Source organism: Girardinichthys multiradiatus, chromosome 4 (assembly GCF_021462225.1).
Source record: "Girardinichthys multiradiatus isolate DD_20200921_A chromosome 4, DD_fGirMul_XY1, whole genome shotgun sequence".
NCBI lineage: Eukaryota > Metazoa > Chordata > Actinopteri > Cyprinodontiformes > Goodeidae > Girardinichthys > Girardinichthys multiradiatus.
The window spans coordinates 8,579,831-8,597,830 of NC_061797.1; the positions used below are offsets into that span (position 1 = coordinate 8,579,831).

The following is an 18,000-nucleotide window of genomic DNA, read 5'->3' on the forward strand; positions in this document are numbered from 1 at the left end:
AGCCATGAAATCATCATTTGGCCTTTCGCAAAATGTTTGTATTCAATTTCTGACTTTAGGGAGTAATGACAATTAAAAATGTTATTTTATTATTAAAATTTTGCAAATAGAAATAATTTCGGTAATCAGTACTGAACCAAAAGAGAAACATTTTAGTCTGGTTTAATGTCAAACAGTGAGGAAAAATAGTTTGTTTTTACAGTGTAAGTAAATATCTGGTTTCAACTCCATATTTCTTCAGATTTTTTCCAGACACCATAATACAGAAGTAATATGAAATGACAGAGACAGAATGAGTAAGGTGTGTTCTCCAATTGCTTTGCTCTAATCGCTGTTTATCCTGTCTGTTTTCAACACAGGTGATTCAGACTGTCAGTGCTATAGACAAGGATGACCCAATCCAGGGCCACTACTTTGACTATCGCCTGGTCCCAGAGATGCTCAACAACCCCAATTTCACTATCAAAAACAACCAAGGTCAGAAACAAAATAAACCTTCTCAAATCAGCTGTTTTTGTGGCAGAATGACTGAATTTTCTCCAAGTCTTTTCTCTGGCCCACGGCATATTAACCATACTGCAGATGAAATATGGTGCATCAGGGTAGCTCACAATTAGCAGATGTGAAATTGTTTGGACACCGGCTTCTTTTTCACTTCCCCATGTATTTTCAGGCAAACTAAATGAGTGGTATCCAAATGGTCTTCCGGCTCAATGTAGGGTGACATCCTAGAAGCTGTTTCAAAGCAGATAGTATATTTGCTAAATATTCAGATTGGTTTATTTGCCATTTTCTCTTGTCTTAATTCCATTCCTCTTTTTCTGCCTACTTTTCCACTACTGGCTCTGAACAGGCTGTGTTCCACATGACGTTGTGTAATGTTTCAGCTTGGGGCAAAAAGAAAAAAAAAAACCTTCATATGGTACTAGCCTTCTGTTTGGTTGCAGAAACTGCAGGCTAAGTTACAGCAACCTCTCTCAGATGGAGGAAAGTACATAGAAATCAGGTCATAAAGTGGACTCGTGGTCTTCTGACTGAAATAAAAACCTTTACTTTGAAATAGGTACTTAGCGTGCAAGAACATGGCATACAGGGTAATCACTGGAAACATAAAAATAGCTTGGGAAAAACATTCTTTTTTTAGCATATCAAGCACTGATAGCTACAGTGACACACAAAACAAATACTTTTTTCTTGTCACATGTGAAAATATCCTGACATTTTGATCTGTTTTTGTAGAAACAAAACATGAAGGTTTCCAGGTCGTTTTTACAGTAAAATAACTTTGACCATTTATAGTTCCTTGCTAAAGTATTCATACCCATTCTTTTTGGATTTTGTCATCTTTCAACCTCAAACGTCTGTGTGTTCTTAACTGGGATTTTTGTGATAGACCATCTCTAAGTAGAATGTAAATATTAAGTGGCTTTCACAAATAAAAGTGTGGAATGCATTTGTAATTACACCGTTTTAATCTAATGTTCCTAAATGAAATCCAATGCAACTGATTGCCTTCAGAAGTCACATAATTAGTAAACAGGGTCCACCTGTGTATAATTTGGACTCGGCTGTTCTTTGAGGGCCTTAGAGGTTTGTTAAATAACTTTAGAGAACAAACAGCATTATAAAGTCCAAAGAACACAACAGACAGCTCAGTAATAAAGTTGTGGAGAAGGTTAAACTAGGATTAGGTTTTTTAGAGTTCATAAAGTACTATTTAAGACATCATCTGGAATTGAAGAGTATGCCACATTGGGAAACCTACCAAGACACAGCCTTCCACCTTGATAGGCAGGCAAGATGCCTACACTATCTGAAGGAGCTGCAGAGATCTGCACTTTATATATCTGCCCTTTATGGCAGAACGGCAACAAGAAAGGCAGAAGAAGTCATATTAGCAGTTTGACACAGGAAACATGGAGTAAAATGGTCTGGTCAGATGAGATCTGACTGGTTTATATGCAAAACGCTATGTGCAAAAGAAAACTGACTCTGTACATAAGTCTGAACATTACAGCTCCACTGTGGGATGTTGATTCTTTAGCAATAATAGAAAAGCTGTTCAGAGTTAGTCATAAGTTGGAAGGTGCAACACAGGAATAAAACCTGTTGGAGGCTTAAATAAATTTCACATTTCAGAAGGACAGTGGCCCTAAACAGAGCTATATTGGAATGGTTTAGAAAATATCATATGATCCAATCAAAGTCCCGATGTAAACCAACTGGCAGAATCTTTGGTACAACTTGAAAATTGATGCTCAAAAACACTCTCCATCCAATATGACTGAGCTTGGAATATTTTCTTTTAACAAAGCATTGACTCAGAAGGGCTAAATATAAGGCACACCACACACATTTTAGATTTGTATTTGGAAAAAATAAAAACCGTGAATCATTTTTGTTTTGCTTCACAATTTGACACTATTTTGTATTGATATGTCACATGGAATCTGTGGATTCACTGGGAGAAGCAATAATTTCAAGTCATATGAATATATTTTGAAAACAGTGTAAAACCCCCTGCAAATAATTTCCTGCCACTGAAAAAACAGCCCTGCATTAGACCAAACAACAAAACACCTTCATTTTCCCTGACTTTTCTAAAACCACAGTAAATGTGTTGTGTTGTGCTTCAGCTCTATACAACGCATTAACATGCCACACCACACCTGTCACTTGTTCATGATATTGTCAATTCCAAACACAGAAAGGAGTCCGTTGCACCATACCCCCCTGCACTTCAGTGGCTATTTCTATCTGAACAGGCAGCTGTGGGAGACACTTGAGTGAAGAGCATCAGGGCCTCTTTCAGCTTCTGTACGTGGCTTTTGTTTGCGATGATGAATCTAATTGTAGGGTTTACAAAGTAAAGAGGTTAAGGGTTGCCAGCCATCAGGAAAATGGCTAAGGTTCTGACTAGCTGCATTCAAGATATTATGTACTCTAAAACAGAGTTCTTCAGTCAGGATTGCAACTGAACAAAGACAGCAACCACACCTAAAAGCCAAGGGTGCAAAAGATACTAAATATTAAGAAAAAATAGATTACCAAAGGCTCTAGATTTATTCTCGCAAATTTCAATACACAGTAATCCTGTATTCACAGATTAACATGGTCATATATAGGTAGCTGTTTAACAAATGCAAGATGCAGTACTACGTTTCATGAGCACCAATAGCTCATATTGTTTTAGTGTTAGCACTTTTTCTATTGAGCTGTGGAAGTAGCCCACTGAGAATGGGTAGAAAAATACTACTACTACTCCTACTCCTACTACTACTTCCAACTAAAATTTGGAAAGTCGGAGATTGACAAACATATCTAAGTTCAGTGTGGCTGTCACACATATAAAACATGGTCAAAGTTGGCTTTCTATGCCTTCTTTTATTGTTATGGCAGGCTCCAACTATTTATTTGCACTTCTGTGTTGTTTATTTCTTATTAATACAGCTGTGCACATTGTACAACCTCTTCAATATGCAAGCATGTTCTTTTGGTGTTTTAACACATAAAATGAGGCGAAATAGGTTATCATCTTGTATTGGTAATAATGGTTTATACCACAACAATTAGAAAATCCTGAAGGTCTCCCGACTTGAATCTTAGCTCGGCTTTGACACTATTCTCAGATCTAAGTTCCAACTACCGGGACAAATTGACCAGACCATTTGCTGTGGATGGTAATCGAACATGGTATATTGCTGGCATATACAGTAGTTGCCAAACGTTAAACAGCTACATTTTCATTTGGCTGCCACAGCAACACTTAGAAATAAGACTGTATAATCATTACATTTTGTGAAAGCTGAAGTTGTTTCTGTCTCAGTGTTGTTAGATGAGAACCAGAGAACATTTTACACTATTTCCTGGGAAAAAGTGATTAAAAGGAATATTAATTGAGGCATTAACATGAGTCACATCATCGGCAAAAAATTATGGAATGAACAAGACACTGAGACTGTGTTGATGCAGTGTTGATATTTCAATCATAGATTTTTTTTTTCAACTAATTTAATTACAGATTCTTTTTACATTCCACCTAAGCTAAAAATCAACCCCTCTCAACCAAAATTCAGCAGTACATTTTGTGGAGTAGCTGAAGCAGAGGGATACTGAGAAAGGGAGACTAATTAACATGAATGGGATTGAATTAAGACACGTAGAAACTACTAACCAAGGGGAAAAACTAACAAATATCTAAGACAAATAAATCAAATGTACAAAAAACAGAACAAAAGAATAAACTAAGAAACTAATATGGCAAAACAATAATGGCAAAATTAACAAATGAGCATCACAAGACCATTAGAACATAATAAACAATAAGGAAACAACAAAAACACATAAGAAAACCAAAACCCAAACATTAGTGGATCATGACAATCTTATTCAGTATTGAGTATTGAGATGGGTTCTAGGTGAGATCAGCGCAACAAGGTAATCCCAGACATTACCTTGTTGCGCTGATCTCCTTTTCATCTCCACATCTACTTACAATTGTATATCACCTTGTTTCTCATGGTCACTTTTTTTCTGAAGATTTTAAATACTCTCTATTTTCTAGTGGTCCAAATCCTTTTTTGGATCTGCTTACTGTTATGACATTAGACATAAGAGTAATAGCAAGCGAAGTTGTTTTTTTTCACAATATCACTAAATATCGTCCCTTACGACCTGAATGTATTAACAACTATCTTCAGTGTGTTCAGTGTCTTCAGTCAGAGCTTCTTTAGATCTGCTGTAAGACAGACCCCTACTGTGGATCCTTTCTGTCCACAGCCATCAGCATCTACAAAAGCTCTTTGAATAAACATGTATAATATGAGCCACAACAACATTTAATTTCCCTTTGGGATGAATAATTTTTTTTTATTGAATTAATCAATATTTTAAAAAATATTTGGGTTTTTGCGGTTAAATAGATTCTAAATAAATTACCTTTATGTGACACAAAAGCCCCCAATATATTTCCTTGTTATGTACTGAATATGTGTCAACAGCCAATGGTTGTATACATGCACAATCTTGGCTGTGTTGCAGTTTGCAGGGAATTTGTTGCAATAATCTAGAAGGTGATAAACCCATTTTAACTTACTATTTATTACATTTTAATTCAAATTGTGCCTGGACACAAGGAAACATTTATGTTTTTATCAAGGTTGTTATTCGTTTGAAAATTGTTTATCTTGTTGCTTTGTCATGGGACAAAATTATTTTTTAATTAATTCAATTAGTATGAATTGATTGCTTGTACATTATCAGGACAAAAGCACATCACATTGTCACCTTTAGGTATACTAGATAGTAAGAAATTAGTAGGGCAGGTAAAAAAAAAAGTGCTTCAGAGCCAAAATTAGATTTACAAATAAACATTTTCTTTTTCTCAATTTTTTTTAAATTGTGTGTATTTAAAAATGTGTTGGTATTTTTGCTTAGTGTCACTCTTAGTGCAGGTGGAGTCATTTGTAGCCTCCCACATATTGAGCTTTTTATAGCTAAAATTCTAATTTAAACAAACCTCTGTTCACTGTGTTTGTGTGAACCTAATATTTTAATAGAAAGAACACCATTTTTGTGGTATTTTATGTGAAAGAAGAGTAGGTTTGAATGTAACCTAAACATCTGCCTTATTCTTTGAGCAGCTGCCTCTGTCTGTGGTCAGGCTGACCGACATGAAATGTTTCAATCTATTTTTACAAACAGTATTTAACAAAGAAGATGGGAATGACCTGTATACTAGGATGTACCATAATAGTTTACTAGAATGTAGTGTATACTTGCCTATTCTGTGTGCAGCGCTGAATAATTCAAATGAAGTAGGACATGCCGGGGCAGAGTATACCACTTAGTGGCAGCACTTGTAAGAAAATAAATCTGAGCATATGTTCACATCAATTACAGATTGTGCAAAGCAAGTGATTTTATCATGAAGCGTTCCGTCTTTTTCTGTCAATGCAGAAGTTCCAATGTGGCCCTTTCTTCTCTCTATAATAAGACTCTGTGATTTCCACCCTCCTTCTTCAACACACCCTTAAGCAATGAGGCAAAGGTTAGACTATCAGATATCTTGTAGGTTTTCAATAAGATCACCAGGAGTAGATTCTTGTGGGAATGCAAGTGTTTGATAATGTGAGCTGGGTAAGAAGTGCCAGCTAATGAGCAGACAGCTTCACAGAAGTGTCATCAAAGAGCAGCTGGCACTTTTCTGGGTCGACATGTGCCATCTTCTTAGCCAGTGTCGCCTGCCATGGTCCCTTCATTTCCCCAGTTTTTAAAGAGGAGAAAGAGCAAACTTGGAGTCACCTTCCTTCAGTTTGTCTAAATTTCATATAATTCCCCAAATGAGAAGCAAGAACAAAGAAAAACGGCTTAAGTCATCTACAGCAATGAAATGTAAGAATGCATAAAAGCCTGGTGACGATTGATGCAAAATTAGTTTACCCCTGCTCTGCACTGATTTTCACACAATTTGATAACAGGATTTGAGTCGGTCGCCACCATAAATAATAATGGGCTTTTCACACACCCTTCTGAAAATTAATTTCTGAATTCACCCTTTCTCTCTTCTCTCTCTCTTTGACAGACAATTCAATCAGCGTTCTCGCCAAGCACGATACCTTTCGGCGACAGAAGCAGGAGATGTACTTCCTGCCAATCATTGTGACGGATAACGGGAATCCACCGATGAGCAGCACCAACACCCTGACCATCCGGGTCTGTGGGTGCAGCAGAGATGGAATTGTCCAGTCCTGCAATGTGGAGGCCTACGTCCTACCCATTGGTCTTAGTATGGGAGCTCTCATCGCCATCTTGGCTTGCATCATACTCTTGTTAGGTGAATTATTTCTTTTTTTCAAAGGGGCATTAAATCACATTTCCTTGTAAAAGTAGTCATACATTTGAACAGAGGATCCCACGCTTAGTCACATTACACCCACAATCTATATTGTATTTTAAGGTATTTATTTTACTTTATGTAATAGACCAACATAAAAAATTATTTTGAAGTGGAATTTTAGAAAATCTGACAATTGTGATACGCTTATGTATGTTTATTTATGCATATGTATATTAAGATATTCAGCCATGTGAATTAATAATTTTTTGAACATACCATTGATGCTGCTACAAGTTTTTACCAGCTTTGCACATCTAGAGACTTACATTTTTGCCTATTCTTCTTTGCAAAAAAGCTCAAGTTCAGTCAGATTTAATGGAGAACATTTCTGAAAATTATTTGGTTAAGTTTTTGCAACAAAATATCAAAACTCTTTAGCTCTATTTAGCTCTTGGCCACTCCAACAAATGCTTTGATTTAAGTCATTCCATTGTAACTCTGCATGGCTAGGGTCATTGTTCTGCTGGAAGGTGACCCTCTACAACAGTATGGTTTGGGAAAGCTTACTATTCAGTTGCAATGTCTCCTGTTTCGATAAGGAGATCAAAAATATGTTTATAGTTATAATCAAATATGTATTTTGAAAATATTGTGTTCAGCCAATGATAGAAGTTCCAACTGCTTGTCTGGCCCTCTTTTTCACTTCCCTGAATAATGCTGTTTTTGCCCAGCCTGATAGTTTAGGAGGACCGCCACTTCTTGATAGGTTTGCAGGCATCCCAAACTCTTTCCATTTTTGGATGATGGACTGAACAGAACTCTGTGAGATGTTTCAAGCATGGAATATTGTTTTATATCTTAACCCTTACTTAAGCGACCCCATTACTTTGTCCCTGACCCATTTGCTGTGTTCCTTGATCTTCATTTAGCTGTTTGCTCAATAATGTTCTCTAATAAACCTTTGAGACTTCCACAGAGAAGTTAGTTTTATTCTGAGATTAAGTCACACACAGCTGGACTATTTTGACTAACTGGGTTACTTTTGAAAGCAGTTTTCTGCACAGTGCTTTATTTAAAGGTATCAGAGAAATTGGGGCTGAATATGAAAATGCGTACCAAGTTTTTCTGAATTTATTTTACAAAAAACTGAACTATGTATTATTTTTCTTCCACTTCACATTTTATCCTCTACAATGTGTTGGTCCATCACATAAAGTCTCAATACAATACATTAAGGTTTGTGGTTGTAACGTGACAAAATGTAAAGAATTTCAAAAGATAAAGATACTTTTGCAAGGCACTGTTTCTACTTAACCTTTCAGATATATGGTTGCTAAAGCTTGACCGAGATTTCTTTCTTTCTTTTTCTTTTTTCTTATTCCATTCAACATTTTTTTTGGACAGTAATAGTAGTACTATTTGTGACCTTGAGGAGACACAAGAATGAGCCCCTGATTATCAAGGATGACGAAGATGTGAGAGAGAACATTATTCGATATGACGACGAAGGAGGAGGTGAGGAGGACACTGAGGCGTTCGACATCGCCACCCTGCAAAACCCAGATGGGATCAACGGGTATCTGCCACGCAAAGACATCAAGCCAGACCTACAGTTCATGCCACGGGCAGGGCAGCACTCGGGCCCAAACGGTGTGGACGTGGACGAATTCATCAACGTGCGGCTTCACGAGGCTGATAACGATCCAACGGCTCCGCCATACGACTCCATCCAGATCTATGGGTACGAGGGCCGGGGATCCATCGCCGGTTCCCTCAGTTCACTGGAGACAGCGTCATCAGACTCAGACCAGAACTATGATTATCTCAGAGAGTGGGGCCCACGTTTCAGAAGACTTGGGGAGCTTTACTCTCTGGGTGAAAGTGACCGTGAGACCTGACCTTTGGTTTGTTAGAGAAAAAGACCTTTCAGATTTTTTTTCCTTCAACATATTTGTGTATTAAATGCTAGAGTTTGCTGGCTCATACAAACATGTTAAAAAGAAGAAAAAACATTAATAACAAGAGCAGCCACCTTTTTTGTATTCTTTTTAGAGTGAGGTTTAGCAGTTGTCATCCACTACGTCAAGCGCAATGTACTTGTTGAGCCAAACAATGTCTTTATTAGGAGATTCTTGTGGAGTGTAACTTAGATTCAGTGTGGAGTGTCTAGCAGTATTTCAGGTGTTTGTCATTTGCCGTGACTGCAGGTAGCAGACAAAACCCTGGCATTTCTGGTAGTTACCAAATGAACGGATACTGTTAGTTCCGTGAAGATTGCATGGTCACAATACCCCAGTGCTCCGTGGACCCCAAGGAGGACTACAGAAGCTGCAGTAGGACTATCTGTGTCTGCCAAAGTCACCCAGCTAAGGGGTGAAGGGGATGAAAATGATAAGCAATACCTGGTCTACATTACAACGATGAATGTATGTATGGTTTGTTAATAAAGCAAAAGGACTAACCAGTATTGGCTTTAAGGTGAAATTGTCATAATTTGATATGTTCTCCGGTGGCCACATTTATAGACTATATGAAGCCCCGAGAGGCTTGCTTTATACAACTCTTTGTATTTACATGCTACACGTGTGGGTCACAAGTGTTACTAGCTTATAAAAGACTGACATAAAGACAAAAAACAGAAATGTAGGAACTTTGAGGCCTTCTTTTTACAGAAGCAACATTAAAAACAATTGTAATCTACTGTTTTTTGACAAGAAATGTGTTGATTCTTCATTCTCGTTGTATCTGTTCTTAAGTCTCCATTTCTTTTCCCCTGTGCTATTTGAATTGAGTGTATTTAAATGATTTCACATTCTTTTTTTTTTCAAACACCTTATCACTGTTTCATACTAGCCAAAACATATAATGAATTCTTGCAGATGATGATTAGGCATGGGCTTTTTTAAAACGGTATATGTAGGTTTTAATTTTCCACAACACAACTTCTACAGTTTAACGTCCTTTAAATATTAAACCAGTGAAGGCTCTGCAGTGACCAGAATTTTGACTGGCTGTGTGGAGCATTGAGTATTGCAACGCTGCCCCTCACCCACATATTGCTGCCAGTTAGCTAGCTAAAAAGATGCTCCCGCACCTTTGCTTCGCTTATAAAGCAAGAATTGAAAGCATTTAATACATCAATCGTTTTCCTCTCTACATTTATTGCCAATCGGCCTATTGACTGGAAATTCAGACCAAATGTCAGTAACAACCCAAGTAATCCACACAATTATCAAATTAGATCATGAGATGTGTAAACTCTGTAATGAAGTAGAATGGTACAAGAAGTAAGTTGCGCATGAAAAAGCTGCAAAAAGATGAGTCAGGAAACCAGCTGAAATATGTTACTATTTAAAAAAGTGATCTTGCCACCTCTAATAAGACATTGATATGAGATAGTTTTGGTCTTAACTTATGATTTTTCTATAGGTTTCCCCATAACCAAGGTCATGATGGAGAGAAGAGAGGAGGAAGACATGCTGCCTAGGTCTCCAGTGTTGGGCTCGAACCTAGGATGGCTGCTTCGAGAAATGAGGCCTTCGTATATGGGCCGCTTTGCAACGTGCCGTGCCCCTTTGTTACAGACGTATTTCTAAACTTCTGAATATTCCAGTTTGCAACATTGTGGCCATAATCCAGAGCTGCAAAAATATATCAATTCCCCAAAAATCAGCCACAATGTGGTGCTCATAGCAAAATTTATGATATAGGAGCCAAAATAATTACAATCAGAAGGGAAAACAGAAACTAGGAATTAAAGTTTTTTGTTCCAAAGAAGTAAAGCACTCAACCACCATGCTCAGTCTACACTGCTAAAGAAAAAGCATTTTGAAGGTCTTTGAAATTTTTCTACAAGACATTTGAAGATGTCAGTGAAACTCTACGAGAAGAAAGAGTGGGTCGATGTTCTGGAACCAAAATTATATTCTTTGGATGTCTTTACACAGTCCATGTTTGGAGAAGAAATGGACCGTGCACATATAAACAACAACATTGGCTTTTTTTAACACATGGTACTGACAGAATTTAAATAATTGAAGGAAGGATCAATGAAGAAATATACCAGGAAATACTTGATCACAAACTGAAGATAAAACCTTAATTGATTTTAGAGAAAAAAAATAATTCTGCAAGAATGGCCCAGTAAATCACTCAATTTGAATGGCTTAGAAAATGTATTGAAATAGCCAAGTGTATACAAGAGGTTCCCAGAACCATCAAGATTTAAAAACAGCTTGTATGGAAGAATGAGTCAAAATCACACCTGAGCGATGCACGCTAATTTCCAACAAATTCATACTAATTTCTTCATACAGGAGACATCGTACAGCTTTCACGACCAAAATATTCACGTATTTTCTCCAGGTACTCCGGCTTCCTCTCACAGTCCAAACATATGACTTTTAGGTTACGTATTACTCTAAAATAAATTGACCTTACATTAAAGTGTACGTCCATTGTCCCCCCCCCCCCCCCCCCCCCCCAATTACAGCTGGAGAAAGGCTCTACCACCCACTTATTTGCACATATTTTTATTTTTTTTGTATGTGTGAATTGCTTGTGTTGTTGCCCAAATCTGATGTGAATTTAATGTCAATAGCCCATTAGGAATAGCTATGATATATATATTTATTGAGATAAAATTTGATGTGTTCTTTTTGTGCCCTCTATCATAAAGACAAACTCAGATTTTTTTGTAAATCATTCCATTTGCAAAAACATGGACATTTTGGTACCATGAAACCTTGGCATTTTACTTGAAATTATTGTATTATGAGAAGCTCATGCCAGCCCTGCCAAACAATGACACAGACTAGATGTAAGCAGGAACACTGGAGCAAAACAGATGACTTAATAATAATAACATGGTACAATGACATCTCTGACACATGCTAATTGAAAATAAAATATAACCTGGACTGTACTGAAGGGTAAAGCTAGTGAGCCTGTGAGCACAACAGTCCAATTAGGACCCAGGAGTGTGACTTCCTTCAAACATCAAACCTCATTTAGCAAAGATAGATTGCATTAGCCCAAGAAAAATGAAAACACTGATTGAGATCATGTGCATATTGTGCTTACACTGTATGATACCAATAAAATAAAGTCTTGTACTGTACATAGAATTACTGCAAACATCATTAGCTTTCAATGAGGTGGTAGGTTTTGTCTGCACGTTAGCTCTTGCACATAATGACAATTTCCATGGCACTACAGCAGCGTGCGTACTCAATTTGTACTGATACAGTATTCTGGCAGTTCTTAGTTGACAAAACGATATATATGGGATAGTTCTACATGCAGATAATTTTTTTCTACTGTGCTTTAATGCTTATAAATGTGTATGTTCAATTATTTACTCCCTGTACTGTAATCTAAGATACCCTGTATTGTTTCCTACTTTGTGAAATATATTTTTATAAATATTGCTGAATGTGTTCGATTCTTTATCTGTTTTGCTCTTAAGTTTCAGTTAGAGGTCACCAGCAATGAACAGTCATTTTGGTAATTCTTGACAACTACAACAGTTTAACTCATACAACAAATAAAGTTAGTATGCCTAAACTGCTATAATTTTGAAATGTACACAAACCATACACTGATCAATTTAAAGATTTACAATATTATCCAAGTTGTGTTGGCTAGATGACTAGGTCAGAACATCTCCAAAACTACAGCTTTTGTGGGGTCCTCCCAGTCTGCAGTGATCAGTACAGGTCCTTCTCAAAAAATTAGCATATTGTGATAAAGTTAATTATTTTCTATAATGTCATGATGAAAATTTAACATTCATATATTTTAGATTCATTGCACACTAACTGAAATATTTCAGGTCTTTTATTGTCTTAATACGGATGATTTTGGCATACAGCTCATGAAAACCCAAAATTCCTATCTCACAAAATTAGCATATCATTAAAAGGGTCTCTAAACGAGCTATGAACCTAATCATCTGAATCAACGAGTTAACTCTAAACACCTGCAAAAGATTCCTGAGGCCTTTAAAACTCCCAGCCTGGTTCATCACTCAAAACCCCAATCATGGGTAAGACTGCCGACCTGACTGCTGTCCAGAAGGCCACTATTGACACCCTCAAGCAAGAGGGTAAGACACAGAAAGACATTTCTGAACGAATAGGCTGTTCCCAGAGTGCTGTATCAAGGCACCTCAGTGGGAAGTCTGTGGGAAGGAAAAAGTGTGGCAGAAAACGCTGCACAACGAGAAGAGGTGACCGGACCCTGAGGAAGATTGTGGAGAAGGGCCGATTCCAGACCTTGGGGGACCTGCGGAAGCAGTGGACTGAGTCTGGAGTAGACACATTTAGAGCCACCATGCACAGGCGTGTGCAGGAAATGGGCTACAGGTGCCGCATTCCCCAGACCTGGACTACAGAGAAGCAGCACTGGACTGTTGCTCAGTGGTCCAAAGTACTTTTTTCGGATGAAAGCAAATTCTGCATGTCATTCAGAAATCAATGTGCCAGAGTCTGGAGGAAGACTGGGGAGAAGGAAATGCCAAATGTCAGAAGTCCAGTGTCAAGTACCCACATTCAGTGATGGTCTGGGGTGCCGTGTCAGCTGCTGGTGTTGGTCCACTGTGTTTTATCAAGGGCAGGGTCAATGTAGCTAGCTATCAGGAGATTTTGGAGCACTTCATGCTTCCATCTGCTGAAAAGCTTTATGGAGATGAAGATTTTGTTTTTCAGCACGACCTGGTACCTGCTCACAGTGCCAAAACCACTGGTAAATGGTTTACTGACCATGGTATCACTGTGCTCAATTGGCCTGCCAACTCTCCTGACCTGAACCCCATAGAGAATCTGTGGGATATTGTGAAGAGAACGTTGAGAGACTCAAGACCCAACACTCTGGATGAGCTAAAGGCCGCTATCGAAGCATCCTGGGCCTCCATAAGACCTCAGCAGTGCCACAGGCTGATTGCCTCCATGCCACGCCGCATAGAAGCAGTCATTTCTGCCAAAGGATTCCCGACCAAGTATTGAGTGCATAACTGTACATGATTATTTGAAGGTTGACGTTTTTTGTATTAAAAACACTTTTCTTTTATTGGTCGGATTAAATATGCTAATTTTGTGAGATAGGAATTTTGGGTTTTCATGAGCTGTATGCCAAAATCATCCGTATTAAGACAATAAAAGACCTGAAATATTTCAGTTAGTGTGCAATTAATCTAAAATATATGAATGTTAAATTTTCATCATGACATTATGGAAAATAATGAACTTTATCACAATATGCTAATTTTTTGAGAAGGATCTGTATAACAAGGAGGCACAGCTGCAATAAATCGATGGAGGTTCTTAAGTGTTGGGAGTTTGGGAAAATTGTGATTTGGCAGTGGGTTAACTGAGACGCCAACTGACTGGGAACCACAAGTAGGAACACCAGGCTTACACTTTCACTGGAGTTGTATACCAACTGCGGTCGTCAAACATTGACAAACCAATTGAATAAAATCTTACAGACTACTTAGCAATTGGTGTGCTGTAAGCTATCATTTATAAGTTTTGGAATAGCCTGATTTAGTGTGATAGCTAATTGCTAGGCTAGTGAGCAGAAGAAACAGGTGAGTGGCTGGTGCTTGTGACTGTTGACAGTCTAGATGCCTATCACCTTGCTCTGTAATGGCAGTGGAGTCACAATGTGTAGCTTAGCATGGTAGTTAATCATTCGGCTAACGGTTAAGGCAGTGGGTATGCTAAAGTTCACTGGGAGCTGGGAGGAGAGTAAATAAATCTGACCATCATGGCTTCTTCAAACTCATCTTCAGACTCTTTCATGTCTTTCACAAACTCCTTCGGCACCCAAGTACCTCCTACTTAGGCATTGCAGAGACCCCCTTCTCCATTATCAAAGGTACAGTGAGCCTCTGAGCAGTGCTCCAAGGTACAGTAGGAAACTGAAGACAGCATCATGGGCAGCCAAGGTTGGACAAACTCCATGGGGGGCAAAGGCTGGTCTGTTTGCTCCAATCCAACAGACGAGCTACTGTAGCTCAAATTGACAAGGAATTTAATGCTGTATCAGACCTGTACCACGATATAATGAAAAAGGTGTGCTATTCTGATAAATAGCACTTTATACATTACATGGTTGGATGGGTGCATGTGCACTCCTTACCAGGTAAATGTATGACAAAAGTATACTCTGTGGGAACAAGGGAAGCTGGCAGAGGTAATGTAATACTTTAGAAAATTATCTGCTTGTAACCCTTGTGTCCTGTGATCCAAATGAGTTTTACGTTGACAAGTACCACCTACCTAAGTATTGTTGCAGACCATGTACACCCTTCAATGAAGACAGTTTTCACTGATGGTTGAGGCATTTTGACTTGGCCTCTGAATTCCCCAAATCTCAATTCCATCGAGCATCTCTATGATGTGCAGGACAAAATAAGCTCCACCTCACACACAAAATGGGACCTAAAGGATCTTCTCTTTATATCTTGGTGGCAGATACCACATTACACCATTAGGGATTCAGTAATGTCAATGCCTCAACAGATCAAGACTGGTTGGAAGCAAAAGTGGGACTTACTCTTAGGCAGGTTGTCATTATGTACCTATACACATTGTTTAAAAAGTATCATTACAGTAAGTTTTAATTATAAAGCATCATTAGAGTATGATAAAAACAAAAGCAGTTGTATTAGACTACTTGCCTGTTCTTCACCTTCTCACTAAGTGCATGTTGCCTCTCCACTGCTTGAATAAGTCAGTTTGTCAGGCTTAGATTTCTAACCAACTTTAAGATTAAAATAGGCTACTTATACAATATTTTAGGATCACTCTTGTCCTGATATCAATGACTTATATCCTTCCCTTTGGCTGTACAAATGTACCCGTGGGTTATCTGATGACATGAAAGGCACACAAGTTGATTGGTCTTCCCATTGAGCCAGGTCTTCAGGACCCGCCTTGCTATGTTTGTTCTTTGTTGTGGTGGATGTCTTTCCTGCCTCTTCCAAGCTGCCATTTGCTTGTAGGATATGAGGGTATAATTAACCTTCAGAAAATCTGCAATGGTAGTTCTGAACCTTCAGACCCCTTCACCTGGCCTCCCCTTGAAAGCATTTTTGTTTTTTTTCAAACTTTGTTTCCCTTTTTATGGCATGGACTAATTTTTGTCAGCCTTGATATGTCAAAGTCTATCTGATATTGATGATTTTCAATAACAAAAGCTTGGAATTGTATTTATTATTGTAATAATATCTGCAAACTGGTTTCAATCCTTACAGAAGGCTTTGATAACAGAACACTCTCACAATTTATACATTGTTAATATTAGTTGCAATGAAAGGAACGTAGTAGAGATTAAATCTATTTAATGTTTAAAAATATGGAGTCTTATTATCTTATTCCAAATTGCACCATGCGCTGTCCTCCTCTTTCTCCATACTCGCCAAAAGACTAGCCAAGGTGGCATTTAAGATGTCTTTGCCCTCTGGAAGTGAAGTCAAACTCAGAGGCTATCTTCATACACCTGATATGTTAGTCAGAAATCAGCAATGGAACACATTTTACCAACTAATCTCTCTAGCAAAATGATAGAACAAATTGTTTTTGGAAATGTGCAACCGTGGCAGGTCAGTTCTCTCATTTGTATTCAATCTTCATGCACTCCCACTGCTGTGTATGGCTGCGGGTCTGACAGAGGTTGCAATACTAAACAGTAAATCAAATTACCTACACACTTTTGTCAAGTAATGGAAATGTCCCTTGGGTGACAACCTTGTGGTCGTTGTTCCCGACTGATATGTGCCAAATGTTTTATAGCGGGCCTGTGGCTCCTGCTTGTGCGGTGTAGCAACTATACAGTGCCTTGCGAAAGTATTCGGCACCCTTGAACTTTTCAACCTTTTGCCACATTTCAGGCTTCAAACATAAAGATATAAAATTAAATTTTTTTGTGAAGAATCAACAACAACTGGGACACAATCGTGAAGTGGAATGAAATGTATTGGATGTGTCAACGTTTTTTAACAAATAAAAAATTGAAAAGTGGGGCGTGCAATATTATTTGGCCCTTTTACTTTCAGTGCAGCAAACTCACTCCAGAAGTTCAGTGAGGATCTCTGAATGATCCAATGTTGTCTCAAATGACTGATGATAATAAATACAGGTCCTTCTCAAAATATTAGCATATTGTGATAAAGTTCATTATTTTCCATAATGTCATGATGAAAATTTAACATTCATATATTTTAGATTCATTGCACACTAACTGAAATATTTCAGGTCTTTTATTGTCTTAATATGGATGATTTTGGCATACAGCTCATGAAAAGCCAAAATTCCTATCTCACAAAATTAGCATATTTCATCCGACCAATAAAAGAAAAGTGTTTTTAATACAAAAAACGTCAACCTTCAAATAATCATGTACAGTTATGCACTCAGTACTTGGTCGGGAATCCTTTGGCAGAAATGACTGCTTCAATGCGGCGTGGCATGGAGGCAATCAGCCTGTGGCACTGCTGAGGTCTTATGGAGGCCCAGAATGCTTCGATAGCGGCCTTTAGCTCATCCAGAGTGTTGGGTCTTGAGTCTCTCAACGTTCTCTTCACAATATCCCACAGATTCTCTATGGGGTTCAGGTCAGGAGAGTTGGCAGGCCAATTGAGCACAGTGATACCATGGTCAGTAAACCATTTACCAGTGGTTTTGGCACTGTGAGCAGGTGCCAGGTCGTGCTGAAAAATGAAATCTTCATCTCCATAAATCTTTTCAGCAGATGGAAGCATGAAGTGCTCCAAAATCTCCTGATAGCTAGCTGCATTGACCCTGCCCTTGATAAAACACAGTGGATCAACACCAGCAGCTGACACGGCAACCCAGACCATCACTGACTGTGGGTACTTGACACTGGACTTCTGGCATTTTGGCATTTCCTTCTCCCCAGTCTTCCTCCAGACTCTGGCACCTTGATTTCCGAATGACATGCAGAATTTGCTTTCATCCGAAAAAAGTACTTTGGACCACTGAGCAACAGTCCAGTGCTGCTTCTCTGTAGCCCAGGTCAGGCGCTTCTGCCGCTGTTTCTGGTTCAAAAGTGGCTTGACCTGGGGAATGAGGCACCTGTAGCCCATTTCCTGCACACGCCTGTGCACGGTGGCTCTGGATGTTTCTACTCCAGACTCA

At 38.4% G+C, this 18,000-nt stretch overlaps 1 protein-coding gene across 3 annotated transcripts in view; it reads left to right on the forward strand.

Moving 5' to 3' along the window:
• The window catches only part of cdh8 (cadherin 8), a 122,352-nt gene extending 110,085 nt beyond the window's left edge, over positions 1–12,267 (forward strand). For 2 of the 3 annotated variants that reach the window (XM_047363776.1, XM_047363774.1), the window contains exons 8-10: positions 360–477; positions 6,584–6,835; positions 8,243–12,267. In XM_047363776.1, the coding sequence (XP_047219732.1) occupies positions 360–477; positions 6,584–6,835; positions 8,243–8,736 (864 nt within the window). In that variant the 3' untranslated portion in view covers positions 8,737–12,267. The remainder of the gene's footprint in view (positions 1–359; positions 478–6,583; positions 6,836–8,242) is intronic. The other variant, XM_047363775.1, reaches the window with a different exon arrangement.
• The last annotated feature ends 5,733 nt before the right edge of the window (positions 12,268–18,000 follow it).